Source organism: Emydura macquarii, unplaced genomic scaffold, assembly GCF_026122565.2.
Source record: "Emydura macquarii macquarii isolate MOO-44397 ecotype Brisbane River unplaced genomic scaffold, CSIRO-AGI_Emac_v2 contig_3692, whole genome shotgun sequence".
NCBI classification, from domain to species: domain Eukaryota; kingdom Metazoa; phylum Chordata; order Testudines; family Chelidae; genus Emydura; species Emydura macquarii.
This window is the reverse complement of record NW_027133829.1, coordinates 10,678,467-10,694,633: the sequence shown is the minus strand read 5'-3', so window position 1 is coordinate 10,694,633 and position 16,167 is coordinate 10,678,467. Positions and strand designations below refer to the sequence as shown.

Here is a 16,167-nt window from a genome sequence, read left to right as displayed (position 1 = left end):
ACGCTTGCTATTTCTATGGCAGCAGCAGCAGTCCCTTGGGGAGAGGTGCCTGAACGCCATGTTGTACCAGCGAATTGTATCCCGGGGCTGTGCTGTGAACAACCCTCCTCTTCTCTCTTTCCAGTGGGCAGCTGGTGACCTGCTTAGGGACTGATTTCCACCGAGGAGCTGGTGTCCTGGACGTCCTCTATGAAACGCCTTTCACCCTCCTGTCCTGTGGCTACGACACCTACATCCGTTCCTGGGACCTACGGACAAGCACAAGGTAAAAGGCGCCCTGCCGGGTTCCTGTCCCAGGGATCGTGGTTCTGCAGGCCAAAAGCTGGTCTCGGTTACAGCTGTGCGGGCTGCGGTGAGGCCCTTACATGCACCCCAGGATGAATCCCCGGAAGGAATCGGGGCTCTTCTGACTTCCTGTTGCGGAGGCTGAGGAGCCGGTGCTCGGCCCGGTTTCCTGCTGATGGGCGCCATGTGGCTACCTCTGCTTTGTTCTCCCCCCAACAGGAAGTGCGTCATGGAGTGGGAGGAGCCCCACGACAGTGCCCTGTACTGCGTGAGGAGTGATGGGAATCACATGATTGCAAGCGGCTCCGCCTATTACGGCGTGGTGCGGCTCTGGGATAAACGGCGGAGCAGGTGCCTGCAGGTGAGGAATGAGGGCAGGGGAAATTCGGCTCGGCTGTTCGTGGCCAACAGGCTCGGGTCTGCCCTCTGTTCCCGCCTGCGCAGGGCTAGTTTTGCTTTCCCTCGAAGCAACACGATGACCGGATAGCCCAGGACATGGAGGCTGGACTTGGCGGCTTCCGCCTGGCGGTCACAGGTTCCGTCTCGGCCCAGGTTGGTGGGGACCGGAAGTCGCCCGTCCGGCGGCTGTTCGCTGCCTGTGTGTGCTGAGCTGTGCTTCTCAGCGGAGGTTTCCAAACCAGAACCTGCCCCCACGGTTGGCACCGACTGGCTCCGTGTTGGCTTTCTCAGCGGCGTGGCCCCCAGAGACCACGTCCCCTTTCGCCCCAGGGGTGGGGTCTGCGGGACAGGGCTGAGGGGCACAGGCGGGGGGTGGTATGGAGAAAGTGGCACCTCTCAGGAGCCCTGCATTTGAGTTACCTTGAGGGAGACCCCGCGTGGGAACGCTTGCCTCTGCAGAGCCCTGTCTCCATTGTGCCACTTCCCTTTGCATGCCACGGCGGCAGGCTGCCCTCACGCAGCCCAGCTGCTGGTGCTGTCGCCCACGGCTCGAGGGGCTGGGTTGCTGCTGCCTCCCTGCCAGGCACCTGGCTCCGTCGCTGGTCGGAGAAGTTATTTTCCTCTCATTCTTTGCAGAGCTTCTCGTTGTCCTCCCCCACCAGCAGCCCCGTCTACTGCCTCCGCTTCAGCACCACCCACCTTTACGCCGCCCTGGCCTCCACCCTGCACGCCCTTGACTTCACAGCCCCCTGATGCCCTGGCCAACGGGGCAGGAAGGTCCTTCCCGCACCACAGCTGCCTCCAGTCGCTTCTAATTTGGCAGATCTGATGCTCAGCTCAGGGATTGCAGGGCAGGGGGGAGGCAAATGGCCATGGAGACATCTCAGGGGATTCCTTAGCTGCTGGAAAGCATCTCCCGTGAGCACTGAGAGCCAGAATGTCTCCGACTCACCTGCCGTTTAGCTTAAATAAAGGCAAATTGTCCTTTACTTCTTTTATTTTGTCCAGTTCAGGTTGGTTTGGTTTTTTCTGTGGACACCATGTTTGTGTCGGTAACGGACAGGCCGGGAGACCTGCAATGAGGGTCCCGCCAGCTGTGCTGCGCTGTTCACGGGCGTCTGAACAGCGCAGAGCAAATCTAAGACTGTGTATGTGGGGCGTTTGATTTGGGAGAAAGGGGCAGAGCCTTGAACAACCAGGCGCGGCCAACCTTGCGTCTCCCCTTGCTGTCCTACCACAGCTCGGCTCGGCCGGCAGGGACTGGGGTGTGCGGTCAGTCGGGTTGGGGCGGCGGCATTTTGCTAAAGGACACGGAGGAGACTTGGTTCTGTGAACCTGGTTTCTGCGGATTGGTAATGGACGCTCAGCTGATGTTCCCAACGTCGTTACCCGAGCCATGCACCGTGAAAATCGGCCCAAGTGTTTGCAGGTTGGGCAACAGAGTTTCACTCCTTGGGCGTAGACGGCAAATGTACACCAGGCTGCAGGCTTGGAACCCCCACCCTCCGCGTCTGCCGCGAACCGAGCCCGGGATCCTGTCTCGCTGGCGCTGGTTCAGGGCGGTGCTGATCACAGGGCAGGAAAGGGGCCGCAACGGTGTGAGGGGCTCACAGAATCCTGACATTGGGCATTCGTGGAGAGAGGATGCAAAAACTGATGTCGGACGTTTTGTGAGGCTTGTAACTTGCCCCACTGTCTGTGTGTGTCTGGCCCAATCCCGCAACCTGGAGTGGGGCCCGCAGTGCCACTGAAATCGCCAGCTCTGCTGTCCTGCACTGGGAGTGCGGAACCTGCCGTGCAGGCTGCCTGCGACTCTTTCTAAACAACGCTGTGCCGTTGTGTAAAGCCGGTCCCTGCTGGGCCTTGCCTGGAGCTGGGTGCGGTAGAGGAGACACTTACCTGCCTTGCCTTGAAGCTGGTCAGCCTCCCCGACCTCACGAACTACAGCAGCAACTGAGATTTCTACAAACGTGTAGGGCCTCATGGGCAGCGTCTCAGGAGCCCAAGGGACACACCTGCATGGCATCAAATGGAGCACATCACGGGTGCCCTGACTGGGAATAAAGCTCCAACTTACAAAGACTACAGATTCCAGCATGCATTGCTCCGTCTTTAAGTAGCTGGAGCACTGCATGCTGGGATTGTCTCTCAGCGAGCTGCACCTCTGCCTTCAAGCTGAGGGTGCCTACAGGCGGCACTGGAGTATCCCTGACGTGAAGGAGGGGAAGCCTGCTAAGCTTCATGCTGTGATCAGCCGAGCCAGGCTCCGTCTTGCCGGTTTGTGATATTGTAGGTGAATAAAATTTCTCCCCCTGTAGCTGGTGTTTTTCCTCGTTTCTTTGAGAGAAGTAACAAATTCCCTGTATAAGCTTTGGTGATTGGCTACCAGGAAGAGGCTCCAGTGAGCTTCCAGTGCATAAGCTGAAATGACACAACCCTTCCTGCATTTCCCGCTGCGCGCGCAGGCCTCACTTCGAGGCTGAGGAGGCTCCAGTCCGTACAGCAATAACGGACCGTTCCTTTCCTTGCTCACCTCGCCAACATCCTCGGTGGGGCTACTTACTTTTTTTTCGGAGCTGTCAGATGGTGAAGCCTTCTCTGCAAACAAGGGAGCTACTCGAGCAAATTTTAGGAAGCCACGGATCCCCTGGACCGGATGGGATAGAGCCTCCTGTTCTAAAGGAAGTTCAGGGTAAAGTGGCTGAGCTGCTACCAATTATGAAATCTCTCCTACACCCAAAGCTACTAAATGGCGTTTTCCTTGTCTTAATGGCACAGAGGATGCTCATTTGAATTAAGCGGGTTAGCCTTACTTCTGTATACTGGGTGAAACTGTGGGTAACAGAAGTATACAACTCCTGTGAGATCATGATTGGGGCAGAGTAGCATGGCATGTGTAAAGGAAAATCATGCATCTCTAATCTGTAAGAATTCTTTGAGTGGGCCACTGAAATAGTGGAGAAAGGAGAACTGGGTGATGTAATTTATTTGGACTTTCAAAAAGCCTTCACCAAAATCCTTCACCAGAGGCTATTAAGGAAACTATAAATAGCCATGGGGCGAGAGTTCAAGTTTTGGCCTGGATCAGAAACCAGCCAAGACACCACCAGCAGAGTAGAAATAAATGGACACATTTCAGCATGTGGAAGATTAACAATGAGGTGCCCGTAAGGAGGCGGTGTTTCGCGGTGGTAGCCCTTTGCTTCTCTGTACCCTCGCTACCCATTTCTGATTGTCCTGGCATCTGCTGACTTGTCAGCCGAGCTAAGAGGGATTTTCCTGCATCGTGGCTGTGTCTTGGGCCCCTCTTGTCTTGGCTGATCTGAAACTCAGCTCCAGGGTCAAGGGTGACCCTCGCTGACTCTCCAGCATTGCTTCCTGCAGCACCTAGCTATGGGGAGGGTTCTTATCCTGAAATGCACCCTGCACCATCCCCCCGGATTCACAATCGTTCCTTTTTCTAACATGATCTCTGCCCCTCGGGCTTCCCCCTGCCCTCTGTTGGGTGCTGGTGAGTGTGGTCAAGAAGTACTCTGGTGCCAGACCCCAAAACTGCTCTGTGGGGCCGGGACAGTCTCTGTTCTGTGTTTGCCCAGTGCCTGGCACCACGGGGCCCTGATCTTTGATTTGGCTCCTGTGTGCTATGATAAGACAACTCATAAAAGTTCTACCCGCTGGGCAGCGCCAGCGTGCTGATAAAAGTATCTTTAGTGTAGGCCCACGCCAGGGCAAAGAATTCAAACTGCCAGCTGCCGTTGTAGGGCTGTAGCTACGAGGGCCTGGCCACAAACTGCTTTGCGAAGCGAATCCTCCTCCTCCCCAAGGGACATCACAGGTGCAGAACCTGCACTGCTGGCGCTGCTGCTCTGAGGTGGAGGGGCTGGTGACTGTAGCTAACTTCTGAACGTGGCCATCGTCCCTCGGAAGCTCAACTGACCTCACGCTGTATTGGTCAGATCCCACATGCTCACAGCCCTGGGTGTGGTCAGGGTTGGGATGGGAGATGGCCAAGCAGGAGCTGCTGACGGTGCCTCAGTAGGTTATAACTAATACGACCGTGCCTGTTCTGGGCAGCTTATAACTGAAGAGGCAATGATCAGACATGCCCTGCTGGGAGAACCAGAGACTGATGGGCATAGGGCTGTATCGATGATTGGCAGTTGAGGACTCCGCAGGGGTAGGACCTCGGTGCTCGAGGACAGGGAGGTTGTTTCCATAGGCTCACAGAGAAGCAAGCAGCGTTGTAGGTGGTGCTCCTCCCCGGGGTCCCAGCCTGCCGTCAGAGCAGCTGGGAAACTGCCTGCGACACTTGATCCCCTGCTGCTTCCCCCCTGGTGCCCGGCTGTGCTGGCCAAATCGCACCTTGGATAACTCTGGTCACTTCTCCCCGCGATGCAATGCAGGTTCCGTGCGCCAGACTTCACTTCCTGGCCTGAGCTGCTGTGCACCCCTGAACAGCTGCCACCTTCCTCCTCACCATGGCTGCATTGCAGGGGGGAGCTGCTCTCTATCCCGTTTGCTCGGTGCTCTGAGGGACTTGCCATGTTTGTGGCTAGGCAGTCACTGGTACCAGCCCATCACAGCCAGGTCTACAGGGAGACAGAGTCCCCAGAAAGTGGAGGCTCCACTGACGCTACCAGGCAGAGGAGCCCCCGCGAAGCTTTGTCTTTCCTAGCACGACCCTAAGGGCCCAATCCCAAGCCCCCTGACTGCTTTGGGTCAGTCCCTCAGTGACTGATCCAGAAATAGCCGAGCAAATGTCTCTCGGCAGGGTTCAGTGGAAGCGCTGGGGGAGGAGAAAGCTGTTTAATGCGTGATTTTCCTCCCTCGCTGTGGCATCCCAGCCTGCTGGAAGGATTGCACAGCTCAGTGTTAGCCATCCGCGGGGGATGGAAAGAAATCAGCCTCGAGGTGTGTGCGCCCTGACCTGAGTGTGGTGCGGCCGACGGAGCCCAAGGCAGAACCATTCTCACCAGTCGAGCAACCTCCCCGTGGAAATAACTTTACTAGAAAAAGCTGCACAATAAATAACATGTAGCTGTGCCAGGAGGATGGGGAGGGAGGTTTGGGGCAGGCGTTGCCTACTGGGTCTTGCACTCCCCGTCGCCGTCGTTAGCTGCCTTGATCTTCTTCAGCTCCTTCTTCAGCTCTTCTTCTGCAGCCAGGATCTCCTTGGGCTTCTGGTACTGCAGAAAAGAGACACGACCGCTCAGTGCCCCCGCTCAGCTCAGCACTGCAGGCGTAACCATTTCAAGCAGCTTATTCAGCCTAGACTGCGAGAGGAGCATCTTCATTAGCCCCTTCCCCACCTGGCAGCATGGATCCGGGTGGAAAGCAACAGGAAATCTGCCTCTCTTGTCACCTGCCTGCCTCATGGCTCGAGCCCTCTGGGGCAAGGGGGCAGCCCCCTGGCTAGGTACCACTGGCCAAGATTTGGGATAGATTTTATAGTTCAGACAGAAGGTGCCAGCTTGACCTCAAGAGCCCTGCAGCTCCCCCTTCTCCCCAAGCAGGTACCACCCCGGCAATGGCAGACCCAGGGGCAGGTGGAAGGAAACTCTGCACTGCAATGACCAGCGAAGCAGCAGAGCCCTTGGAGGCAGTTCCAGTGCCCGTTGAATTCTTAATGCGGGTTTGTAGTTGATTTTAGGTTCTGTGAAAGGGGCGCTGGAGACTCCAGCCCCAGCCTCTCTGAGCTCCCTCGCTCAACTGCAGCCTAACGAGCTGGATGCAGGACCACCGGTGAAAGTCCCTAGCCTGCGGCAGGTCAGACAAGATCCACACGATGGTCCGGCTGGCCGCTTTCTTCTGGAGCTGCCGATGGCCTCTGAACTCTGCGGGGAGTTCACCCTCAGCCAGGATCCTCTCCCAGCACACACCTGCTCGCTACCCTTTCCAGTTTGGGACAGACAAGGAGCTGCAGCCCGAAGGTGGCCATTTTGCCTCTGATGGCTGCAGGCAGCCGCTCCTCCCCCCCTTCCTCCCCAGCTGGTATCTTTAGCTCCTGTTCTGGTTGCCCACAGTTGTCTCTGAGTGCAGAAGTGGCACATGCTCCCACGCCCAAAGCACCGGGTGACCCTGTGTGGGAGACTCCTCTGAAGGGAGCAGCACAGCACCTGGGCCTCCCAGGAAGAGTGAGCTGGGGCTGGATCTGAAGAAGGAAAAGGGCTGAGTTTGCGGCCCCAGGAAGGGGAGGTGGTTCCAGGCCTCAGGCAGTGGGAGACAGCCCTTCTGTAACACCTACCGCTGTTTAGACTGTGAGCTTCTCTAGGCAGAGAACATGCCCTGGCCTGTGGCTGCCCGGCCATGCGTGGACTGTCAGCATGTACCCTATAGCTCCCGAATGTACTGTACAAGCATCAGTGATTGTCACGCAGCCCCGTCCGTGTGAGGCAAGTCAGCTCTGGCGGTGGCCCCCTCTGACCATGGGCAAACCACCTCTCTGCCTCCCTTTCCCTAGCTGTAAAACGGGGAGGATGAATTTGTCATCTCCCCACCCCCCAGATGTAAAACCACGGGCCAAGTATTACCGCGCGGACTGGAATCTCACCGAGATGATCAGGGTGCTGTTGGCGTAAGTGAAGCTCAGGGAAGCAGCGTCCAGGGGAAGCTGATATCTGTCCAGGTCAGGAATTGGGAACTTCTTGTAATATCTGCACCCAAGCACAAGAAAGGAGAGAGATTGAAATTCTGTCCGTCACAAACAGTCCACACCAGTGATGTGACGCCACCAGACTAATACCGCTCTTCGTCCGGCCAGTCTGCTCCCATGCCCTTCCTTCCACACGTCGGCCCAGAGCCCTGCCTGGCGCCCAGCCTTGGCACTGACTTGAGGAGGAGCTGAGCGCCCCATTGCCTCTGGCTGCAGTCAGAGGTGCTCAGCACTTCTGGAACTCAGACCCCGGCTGTCGGGAATCCAGAAATCGAGGGATCCGAAAGGAGTAGATGCTCTTGACACGGCAGCCCTGGGGCCAAGGACAGACTTGCTCTAGCTGCTTTTGCAAGTCCATGATTTCATAGCTAGAGGTGAGCTGCTGCATCCTTTGAGCCAAACCGGCTGCTCCCAATCTAGCCGGAGCTTCGGAGCAGATTGAGAACGAAGGGCCAATGAGGGCAGGGCCTCGGCCTTTGCACCGTCTTACCCAGAGTGTTCCGAGACGCAGCTGGAGAGCGGCATGGCAGGAGCACGTTAATACCACCACTGCATGTAGTACAGTCTAGCGCTTCCTCCGGGGTTTGCTCGGCAGCAGCGCTCGCAAGGGAAGAGAGGCCCCCAGTGCTCCTCTCAAGTGCAGCATTACTAGCTGGGCCGTATGTCCCTTTGGGTGTCTACTGCTCTTTCCAGGTCCATGGTCAGTCTTGCTTCAGGACACTGGAGTCAAGCCGAAATAATCATAGCCACGGAAATCCTCCGTAGGTCCCAACTAGTCCAGCACTTGGGGCTCAGTGCAGGCTTGTTCCTCCCAACGGTCACGTATTCTGTCACATCTTGCTTTAAATGTCCTCAAGGATGGAGCTGGGAAACTATTTCAGTCTTCAGATCCTATGGTGGTGAAGGATCTCCTTGATCCTGAACCTCAGACTTGCCCCTTGATTCACTCCAGTTCAGTTCTCCCCCCTTGCCCCATCCTACATTTCTCTCTCCTTGAACTAGTTGTAGCAGGATCTCCACTGCTCAGCCATCTCTTCCGTGAGTGGTAAACATTTAGTTGTTTTAATCAAGCCATCCAGTCTCCCCACCCCCTAAATCATTTCCGTTGCTTTTCTTGAAACTCCCTCGCCTTTGTCAAGATCTTTCTGGTCTCTGTTGGGACCCAGATTCCAAGTGTGATCGCAGGGGCATGCTATAAAAAGGGACGTCACCGCCCTGCTTTTTGACACCTCTCCGTGTAGCCCTGCATCTTGCTGCCACATCGCATTCCGACTACTCCGTGCTGGCTCCTCCCTGCGCCCTTTTGAGGGTATCTGGGCCAGCGTGGGGGTGAAGAACGATGCGGCACTCTTTTGGCTGGGTAGCCAGGACTAAGAACAGCTTCACGCATTAGTCTATGGTGCTTTACGCTGCGTGCAGAGAGGGAATGAGGTAAGTGCACCTGCCCCATTAACACACTAATAAGCCCTCGGAAGCAGAATCATTAGCCTCATTTTCCTGCCTGAGATAAGGCACGGAGAGCCCCAAGGTCACACAGCAAGAGTGGCTGCAGAGTGGCTAGAACTCAACGCCGTTGACTCCCACTGCTGGGCTTTAACCCCAAGACTCCCCCTTCCTCCTTGGGAGCCATCCTGAGCCATCCTCTCCCTTCATGTAGATGGGTCCATCCTCCCTCTGCCATTGTTGAGTTTCCAGGCTTTCGTTCTCCATCTAGGCCTGCAGCCCCATTGGTCTGTGAAATTCCCTCCAGTGAAACTGACACGTTTCTGGCCCTGAGGTGCCCCGAATCGAACAGAAAAGGGTTTATTTCCTACTGTCAGAGCATGAGGGATTTGCCTCCATTAAACTCGCTTTGCATGAAGGGGCAGAGGGTAGTGAGAGACGCCGGGCAAGTGCAGCTAGTTTATTTTCCAAGTCATGGTGAAAACAGATACAAAGGGCAAATGGCTCTCCCACTCCGGAGGAATGCAAGCGGTTTGTTACCGCAGGGCTCAAACCATTCTGTGTTGTCACTGCTGTCGGTATTTGGGAAAGGTGGCAGACATGGATAATAAGGGAGGTGTCAAAGGTTAAACAGCCGAGATTAGATGAACACAAAGACATGGTAAGGAAGTGTTAACTTCTTACCGATTAGACAAAAAAAGCAGTACACAGAAAAAACTCACTGTTTGAAAGGGCCTTGGACGTCATCAATGGAAACACCAACATTCTGCAGCCTGAGGAATAAGGAGCAGGGGAGAAGAATGGCTTGGGCTGGCCTCAAACTAAAATCTGTGACAAGATCAAAGGAAACCAGATCTGCCTGGCCATCCCCCTCCTCTTGGTAACATTACCGCTACCTCTGGCTTTGAGAATTGAATCAGGTTCGGCGGGCGGGGAGGAGGCGGCTTTGCAGTTTTGTTTTCAGAATTTAGTTTAATGGATTTATTTTACAGCAAGAGGTTTTAAGCAAATCCCACTTGAGCAGCCTGCACCGTGGCCAGAGGGAACGGGAGCGACTGGGCGGAAGCTACCAGCACCCGTTGCCTTGGGTGTGGGGCGCTTGCTCAGAGGCCAGTTAATGGATTTGTTAGCCCTGCTTGGGCAACTGGGATTCTCTGCCCTCGCCTCTCACCCTGTGGCTGAGGTCAGAACTGCAATCAGGCTGCTCCTTGGCTAGATGCTGGGAAAGGGGTGTTAAGTGAATCCATTTCTAGTTGTTTTAAACAGGTTTATTTGAAGAGAGAATTGCATTTACCAACCCTGGGAAACCCTCAACTGCAGTGTAGTAACTGAAGGCTTAGAGCCAGAGTCTGGACATTCAGTAGCTGCTGCTCCCAAAACAACCAGAACCTCTCCCCTTTGAACTGCTTTGTTTCCCTGTATAAGGAGTTGCCCTGTGCTGTGGGAGCTCTTGGGGGTTTAATTTCTCTCCTCTGCTGGGGCAATGACTGCCCATGGATTCATTTCCTTTGTCAGTGTCTGCTCCTTACTAGTCAAGCAGGGTCTGGCCGTCTACAGGATCCAGAAGAATTCAACTAAGGCATTGTGCCCAACACACCTGTCACCATCATCTGCAGGGGCTTCATTCTTCTCCCCAGTGAAGTCAATGATGGAGTCCCCCTGGCTTCAGTGGCTCAAACTGGGCGCCAGGTGCACAGGACTAAGTGATCTGTCAGAACTGTCCTGCTCTATAACTTGCTTCATCTGCTGCTACTTCAAAACTACTGCTCCTCCCTCCACAAGCTCGGCGATAGAGGGAGGAGGAAACGAATGAAAACTAATTTAAAACCAAAGCACAGAACTGACAGCTGTGAAGCCCTTGCCTGCTCACACTCCGATGTCGGCTTGTGCTCACAGCTTTAGCGTGGTCAATGTAGGTGACAGTCCCTTAAGGAGAGCGATTTTCAGATCCTTCTAACTTTACTTCCAAGGCATGTTTCCTCAAACGTGGCCGAGATCTTGTCTTCACCGAGGTAACTCTGCAGCTTTAAACATAAGCCCTTTCTGAGTCACCTTACCTTTTGGAAGATGTTTCGCTGCAGGTTAACAACTTTCAGCTCCCTCCTTAACATGCTGCCACGATAACCCATCCGCTAAACACCATCTTGGTCCCATTCCATGGCTAGAGCTTCCACCTATGTATGTGCTTGATCTGTGTTGGTTTGGGACGTGATTCGGATCTCACGCCAGCTTTACAGCTGTGTAATCGCACTGGCTTGAAGAGAGACTCTCCTGACTCACAGCTGTGGGAAGAGAAGTCTCCGTTTCAGAACAGGCACTGCCTGGAACACAGCCTGTTATCTTTGCTGGCACAGTGTCCTCACAGCCTTGTGATCCTGCATCTTCTTCCAGAGGATCCTGCAAGAGGCCGGGCCCCTTTGACTGCCAGTAGAAACACCAAATATTCAGAGTATTCAGACTTTTGCGAAGCTCGGCCGTGTGACTGAACAGCTGTGAACACACTGCAGTACACAGCCCCCGCAATGAATAGAAGCATGCCCATTGATTTGAATGGGAGCTGGCTCCAACCCTAAACAAGGAGAAGAAGGGCACAGACCATTTCAGCTCAAAGGCCACTAGTGAAGTGATTGAAAGGAGAGCTTCTGATGGAAATGTTCTAGGTCCTAGCAGCAGTAATCCCCTGCTGCCCATTTAGTAAGTATCCTTCCCTACAACGGCCCGGAATGATGGCTTGTCATGTCAGTGCACAACACTCACGCTGTCCCAAGCATTCGGGGATGTCCCTGTCCCCCCTTCCAGCTGGCGAACAGAGCTTCAAGGTGCAGATGTCCACACCTGGCTCTGTGCGCATTCACTGGTTGGCCCGCAGCAGAAATGCTGCCATCCTTGTCCCTCAGTTCTCTGGAAGCAAAAGGAAGGTTTGCTGCCTCTGCAGAGAAAGTCCTCTGAGAACAAACACCAGAGTCCTGGAGGCTGAGGGGGGATGAGGCTGCACTCTGCTCAGGACTCCAAACAGGTGGGACAAACCTAAGCTCCCTGATGTTGAGCCCTGGCAGAAATGCCTGTCCAGCCTCAGCGGTGGCTATGAGGATGAGCCTGGATGTGGGTGATGCTGCTCACCCCCCCAGACATCGTTCTGTCTGAGCAACTGGCCCCTCTTCTCCCTTGAATCCCAGGTGCTGGGTTCAGCCTGCACCTCCCCAGGCCGAGAACCCCAAATGTTCAGTGCTTTCTTGGGAGAAAGGCACCCATCTTACCGATGTTACAGTTATTAAATGCCACGGGGCAGCCCTGTAACGTCCTGTTCCTGCCTAGTGCAGACCCCTGCCCCCCTCCATGACGGCTGGGGGTACGTGGTTAGTTCTGCCACTTGTTCTTCGCTTCGGTGCAGGCCTTCATTAAGCCTCACAAGTGGCGGAACAGAAGAGAAAGGAAGAGTTATTGGGCAACACTGCCACCTACAGCCAGTTACGAGGAGCTGGACTGGAAAAGCTGGGTGCGAAGCAGGGCCATTCCAGCGTGGCTTCTCCCCAGGAACCTGATTTCTCTCTCTGCAGCGCTACTGGGGGGGAGAGGGAGAAGAGCCGAACAAGGCACCTGCCTCCAGCAAAGCAACCCCTGGAATGTTCCGAACCAGCTTCTTATCCGCTCTTGTACATGGAGGAAAAGAGACTTTTCATTGCCATCGCTCCGTCCCCACCGGCTCCACTCTTCAGGCCCCTCTCACCGCAGAATGTAAACTCTCGGGGGCAGAGCCTGCGCCTCGTCATTGTACAGCATGACACAAAACAATCACGGGGCAGCCGCAGGTCTCAAGGACTATGTCTACACGGGAGAGACACTCATGCTAGCGGGCTAGAACTAGCAGTGTGGACACTGGTGCAAGGAGCTACCTGAGCTAGTCACCCGCAGAGAGCCAGAGCTGCACCCGCTTCCCCCCCAGCTGTTACTAGCATGCTAGCTCAAGGTCTGCCTGCAGTGGGGAGTGAGCCCCCAGCTCGAGTAATGTAGACAGACCCAAGCTTCTCTTTAGTCTGACAGTTCCTCCGTAGCCAGAGCAGATCCAGACTGGCTTCTCCTGGGTTTGCATTCTCTACTGCTCGATCAGACAGTTGACTTGTTTTGTAACTGAGGCACCGTTCTGCTGCTGGCTGGGTGCGTCCCTGCCCCCAATCAGGGTCGTTACAATGGCCCTTGAGTAGTCTCCTGTAGCTTCAGGTACCTTTAGTGGAGGATTTTGATCAGCTAAGCTGAGGGGATGTATCCAGGGGAGGGAAGCCCCTGGAGATCAGTGCAGGTCCTATTGGACATTGGTGATCTGGGAGAGGAAGCAAGCCCCAGGTTACTGAAAGCTGCAGAGGAGAACTGCAAACAGCAGGGAGCTGGCTGGGAGGGGTCCTAGGTCTTTCCCACCCCTAGAGTGGATCTCCTGGTCTCCAGAGGGTTTGTTGGAGGACAGAGGGGGGACAGGAAGCCCTTCCTCAGCCGGAGCTCCCACCCGGTGGCCAGGCATCAGGATCAGTGTGAGGCAGGGGCATTGGTTGCTGGTGTTTGCAGTGCTGCATGGCCCCAGAGGGCCTTCCCCCAACAAGGGAAGGGGGAGCTCTCAGCTTAGATCTCTCTGCAATGAAGCTGAGGCAGTGGACTGCCCCCGCAATGCAGCGTGGCCTCAGCAGTATCCGTGATCTCTAAGACTCTAGGTTATACCTGAGGTTCATTAATGGGGGGTGACCCCAGTCTGGGGAAGAGGAAAGAAGGAACCAAGGAGGTAAGGGGTACTAGAGAGCAGGACTACGGTATGTCGGGACCCAGGCCTGGAATAGCAGGGTGTGCTGCAAGACAGGACTGAGGTGCAGCAGCAGAACTGTCTGGGGAGCCCCAAGAGTGGACTAGTGATGGGGGGGTGGGAAGGAGGGTGCGGTCTGCAAAGCCATGTGTACAAGGAAGCCAAGAAATTGCTCAGCCCCTCCGAGGGTGGAGAGAATGTGGCCCTGGTCTAATCACTCATCCCCCAGCCCACACAAAACAGGCGAGGAGGTTTTGCTGAAGGCAGCGCCATGCTTGCTTACTTCTTGTTGCTGGTGCGGACGACACAGCACCGCTGCTCCTTTTCCACAGAGACGCTGTAGACCTCTTTGGGGTAGGGCAGGTTGCGGATCCGCCACTGGAAACTGGTCTGAGTGTCCTTCCTCATGAAGACAGGCTACAGCAGACGCAGATATGTCAGATGGGCCGCAGCCGGGTTATGCGCTAGGGTTACTGATGGGTGCCAGGAGCATCGGACCGGCCCACCAGTCTGAATATGGAGCCTGTGGTGAGTAGCCCAGGGAGTTTCCTGCACTGTATCTCCCTGTTCCCATGGCAGCACCTGCACTGCTGCTGAACAGGGCCACTGAGGGTACGGTCATGGGAACAAGGAGACGTAGGATCCCTCTAAGTTCCCGGTCTCTCTCCCGCGGAGGAGGTGGGCCAGGGAGACTTATGTTGCCATTGCTACAAGGAACTGTGGCCTCTTGGTCTCAGGGACCTAATCGCTGTCTTTCCCCCCACGCATACCGCAGCACTGTGGGCGCAAATCCACAATTGCTGGAGTCTAGTCCTGGGTCTGCCACTGACTTCTGCTGCCCTGGGCATGTCTCTGGGCCTCAATTTCCTCATCTGTGAAAGGGAGACCGAGACTGGTCCCCCTCCCCTAGGTGGACTGACCAACCAGCATATAACACTGCGTGTGTGACATCAGGAGCAGGCTCTGGGGCTGTCACCTTCTCAGTGCTTCACGCGCTCTGGAATTTCCAGGTGCCCTTTCATGCTGCTTCATGGAAAACAGACAGATTGAGGCAGCCAAAAGGGCAATTAAGGAGATTCCTCCACTTGGGAAACCTAAAACTCCCTTGGAGACAACAAGGAAGCCAACCTCCAGGCCTTCCCTTTTCTCCCCAGCCCTCACCCTGTTGAAGACCTGAGTCTTAACCCAGCTGAGAGGTGTCCCTGGAGGTTAGTGTTTTACCGGTGCAGCCCTACAAGTCCAAAGAGATAAGCCGTATCCTCAGCCACTCAATGGTTGCAGCTAGTGAGGCTGTAAGTCTAGATACTGCTGTGATCAGAGCCACCTTACGTACAGTGGAGCTGCTTTCCTTTATGAGCTCCGATTCCAGTGTGCCCCCAGGGTTCGCGGTCGGCTCTCCCACCTCAACTTGCCATGGGCCGGAGCTCCCCAGGGCATTCTTCTGTCTCCACTTTCTAGCTGTGGAGGAAAGATGAGGGTCATCCCTTTTCTTTAAGCTGCTCTTTGGTGAAAGATCCCAGCAACCACCTCAGCCACAGCCTTGGGCGGGGTCAGACTGGGGGTTGGATGGTGTGTCATTCCCATGACCACCCCAGTCCTTCCCACCCCAGGGCAGCTGAACTCAGCACGTGGTGTTAGCGAGTCACAGGCAGGAGCTAGTGCCTCAGTACTCCACTACGTTCACAGCAGGCGCTGGGCTGCTGGATGTGGCGTGAGACGTAAAACCAGAGGCGTGACAGCAGGGCGGCTCCAGTGCTGGTGCTGGATGTGGCGTGAGACGTAAAACCACGCGGGCCTGGTGGCATGCCTTGGGGGGGAAAGGCTGCATCCCCAGCTGCCTGTACCTGTCCGGCGAAGGCGGGACACGGGTGCCGATGGGCAGAACTGACTCTGCAGCACGCGGGGGGAAAAGGCTGCATCCTGTCCGGCGCGGGACACGTTCCTGCTGGGCCAGGCGGGGCAGGAGTCATGAGCACGGGCACCCGCGGGCCGGGAGCCGGGGGACGCACGGAGCCTGTCACCTACCCAGCAGCTGGCTGCTCGTCAGCTCGTACTCCTCGGCCAGCTCCAGCCCGTCCTCGAACAGGTAGTGCACCTTCCTCTTCCCTGGGCACCAGGGCAGGCCGTGAGATGGGGGGCGGGCAGAACACCCCTCGCCCCTCCCCCCATGTGCCATTGCCCCTCCCCCAATCTCCCCCCGGTCCCTCCCCCCCACGTGCCATTGCCCCATCGCCCCCTGCCCCTCCCCCCACGTGCCCCTGCCCTTCCCCCCAATCTCCTCGGGCCCCTCCCCCCACGTGCCCCTGCCCTTCCCCTTAATCTCTCCGGGCCCCTCCCCCCACGTGGCCTCCCCCATGTGTCCAGCGCCCCCCGCCCCCCGGGGCAGGCTCAGAGCCAGTGGCCGGAGTCCCCCCGGCCTGCAGGGAGAGGCTCGGCCCCGGCGCCCCCCGCTCGCCCCCCGGCGGAGGCCGGTACCGTCCTGCAGCAGCGCGGTCTTGCGGGCCCCGCGCAGCCGGTCCGGCCAGCTCTGCGCCGCCATGACGGCTAGGCCCCGTCCCCATGGCAACCGCCGAGCCGCGCTTCCGCCGGACCCGGAAGCGCC

General features: G+C 56.4%; 2 protein-coding genes across 5 annotated transcripts in view; one reads left to right on the top strand and one right to left on the bottom strand.

Annotated features, from left to right (window-relative positions):
* The window catches only part of FBXW4 (F-box and WD repeat domain containing 4), an 87,920-nt gene extending 85,741 nt beyond the window's left edge, over window positions 1-2,179 (top strand). For both annotated transcript variants that reach the window (XM_067537110.1, XM_067537109.1), the window contains 3 exons: window positions 125-265; window positions 505-646; window positions 1,321-2,179. In XM_067537110.1, coding sequence (XP_067393211.1) covers window positions 125-265; window positions 505-646; window positions 1,321-1,437 — 400 coding nt within the window. In that variant the 3' untranslated portion in view covers window positions 1,438-2,179. The remainder of the gene's footprint in view (window positions 1-124; window positions 266-504; window positions 647-1,320) is intronic.
* A 2,746-nt stretch (window positions 2,180-4,925) lies between these two features.
* DPCD (deleted in primary ciliary dyskinesia homolog (mouse)) lies at window positions 4,926-16,161 on the bottom strand. 3 transcript variants are annotated; one of them, XM_067536980.1, is made up of 7 exons: window positions 16,041-16,161; window positions 15,591-15,671; window positions 14,899-15,023; window positions 13,849-13,982; window positions 9,502-9,552; window positions 7,235-7,337; window positions 4,926-5,870 (listed from the first exon to the last, which is right to left on the bottom strand). In XM_067536980.1, the coding sequence occupies exons 1-7, from the start codon at window positions 16,102-16,104 to the stop codon at window positions 5,766-5,768; spliced, it is 663 nt and encodes a 220-aa protein (XP_067393081.1). In that variant the 5' UTR covers window positions 16,105-16,161; the 3' UTR covers window positions 4,926-5,765. The 3 variants fall into 3 exon arrangements, with proteins under 3 accessions (XP_067393081.1, XP_067393083.1, XP_067393082.1); XM_067536982.1 differs by lacking the exon at window positions 9,502-9,552; XM_067536981.1 differs by lacking the exons at window positions 4,926-5,870; window positions 7,235-7,337 and adding an exon at window positions 7,424-8,745.
* Window positions 16,162-16,167: the final 6 nt, after the last annotated feature.

Excerpts from the sequence above, each read along its gene's own strand:
- DPCD (XM_067536980.1), bottom strand. The coding sequence starts at position 16,104 with ATGGCGGCGCAGAGCTGGCCGGACCGGCTGCGCGGGGCCCGCAAGACC. Across the intron at positions 7,338-9,501 it reads GTCCAAGGCCCTTTCAAACA|ATATTACAAGAAGTTCCCAA; the intron begins GTGAGTTTTTTC and ends GCTTGGGTGCAG. Across the intron at positions 5,871-7,234 it reads ACAGCACCCTGATCATCTCG|TACCAGAAGCCCAAGGAGAT; the intron begins GTGAGATTCCAG and ends TCTTTTCTGCAG.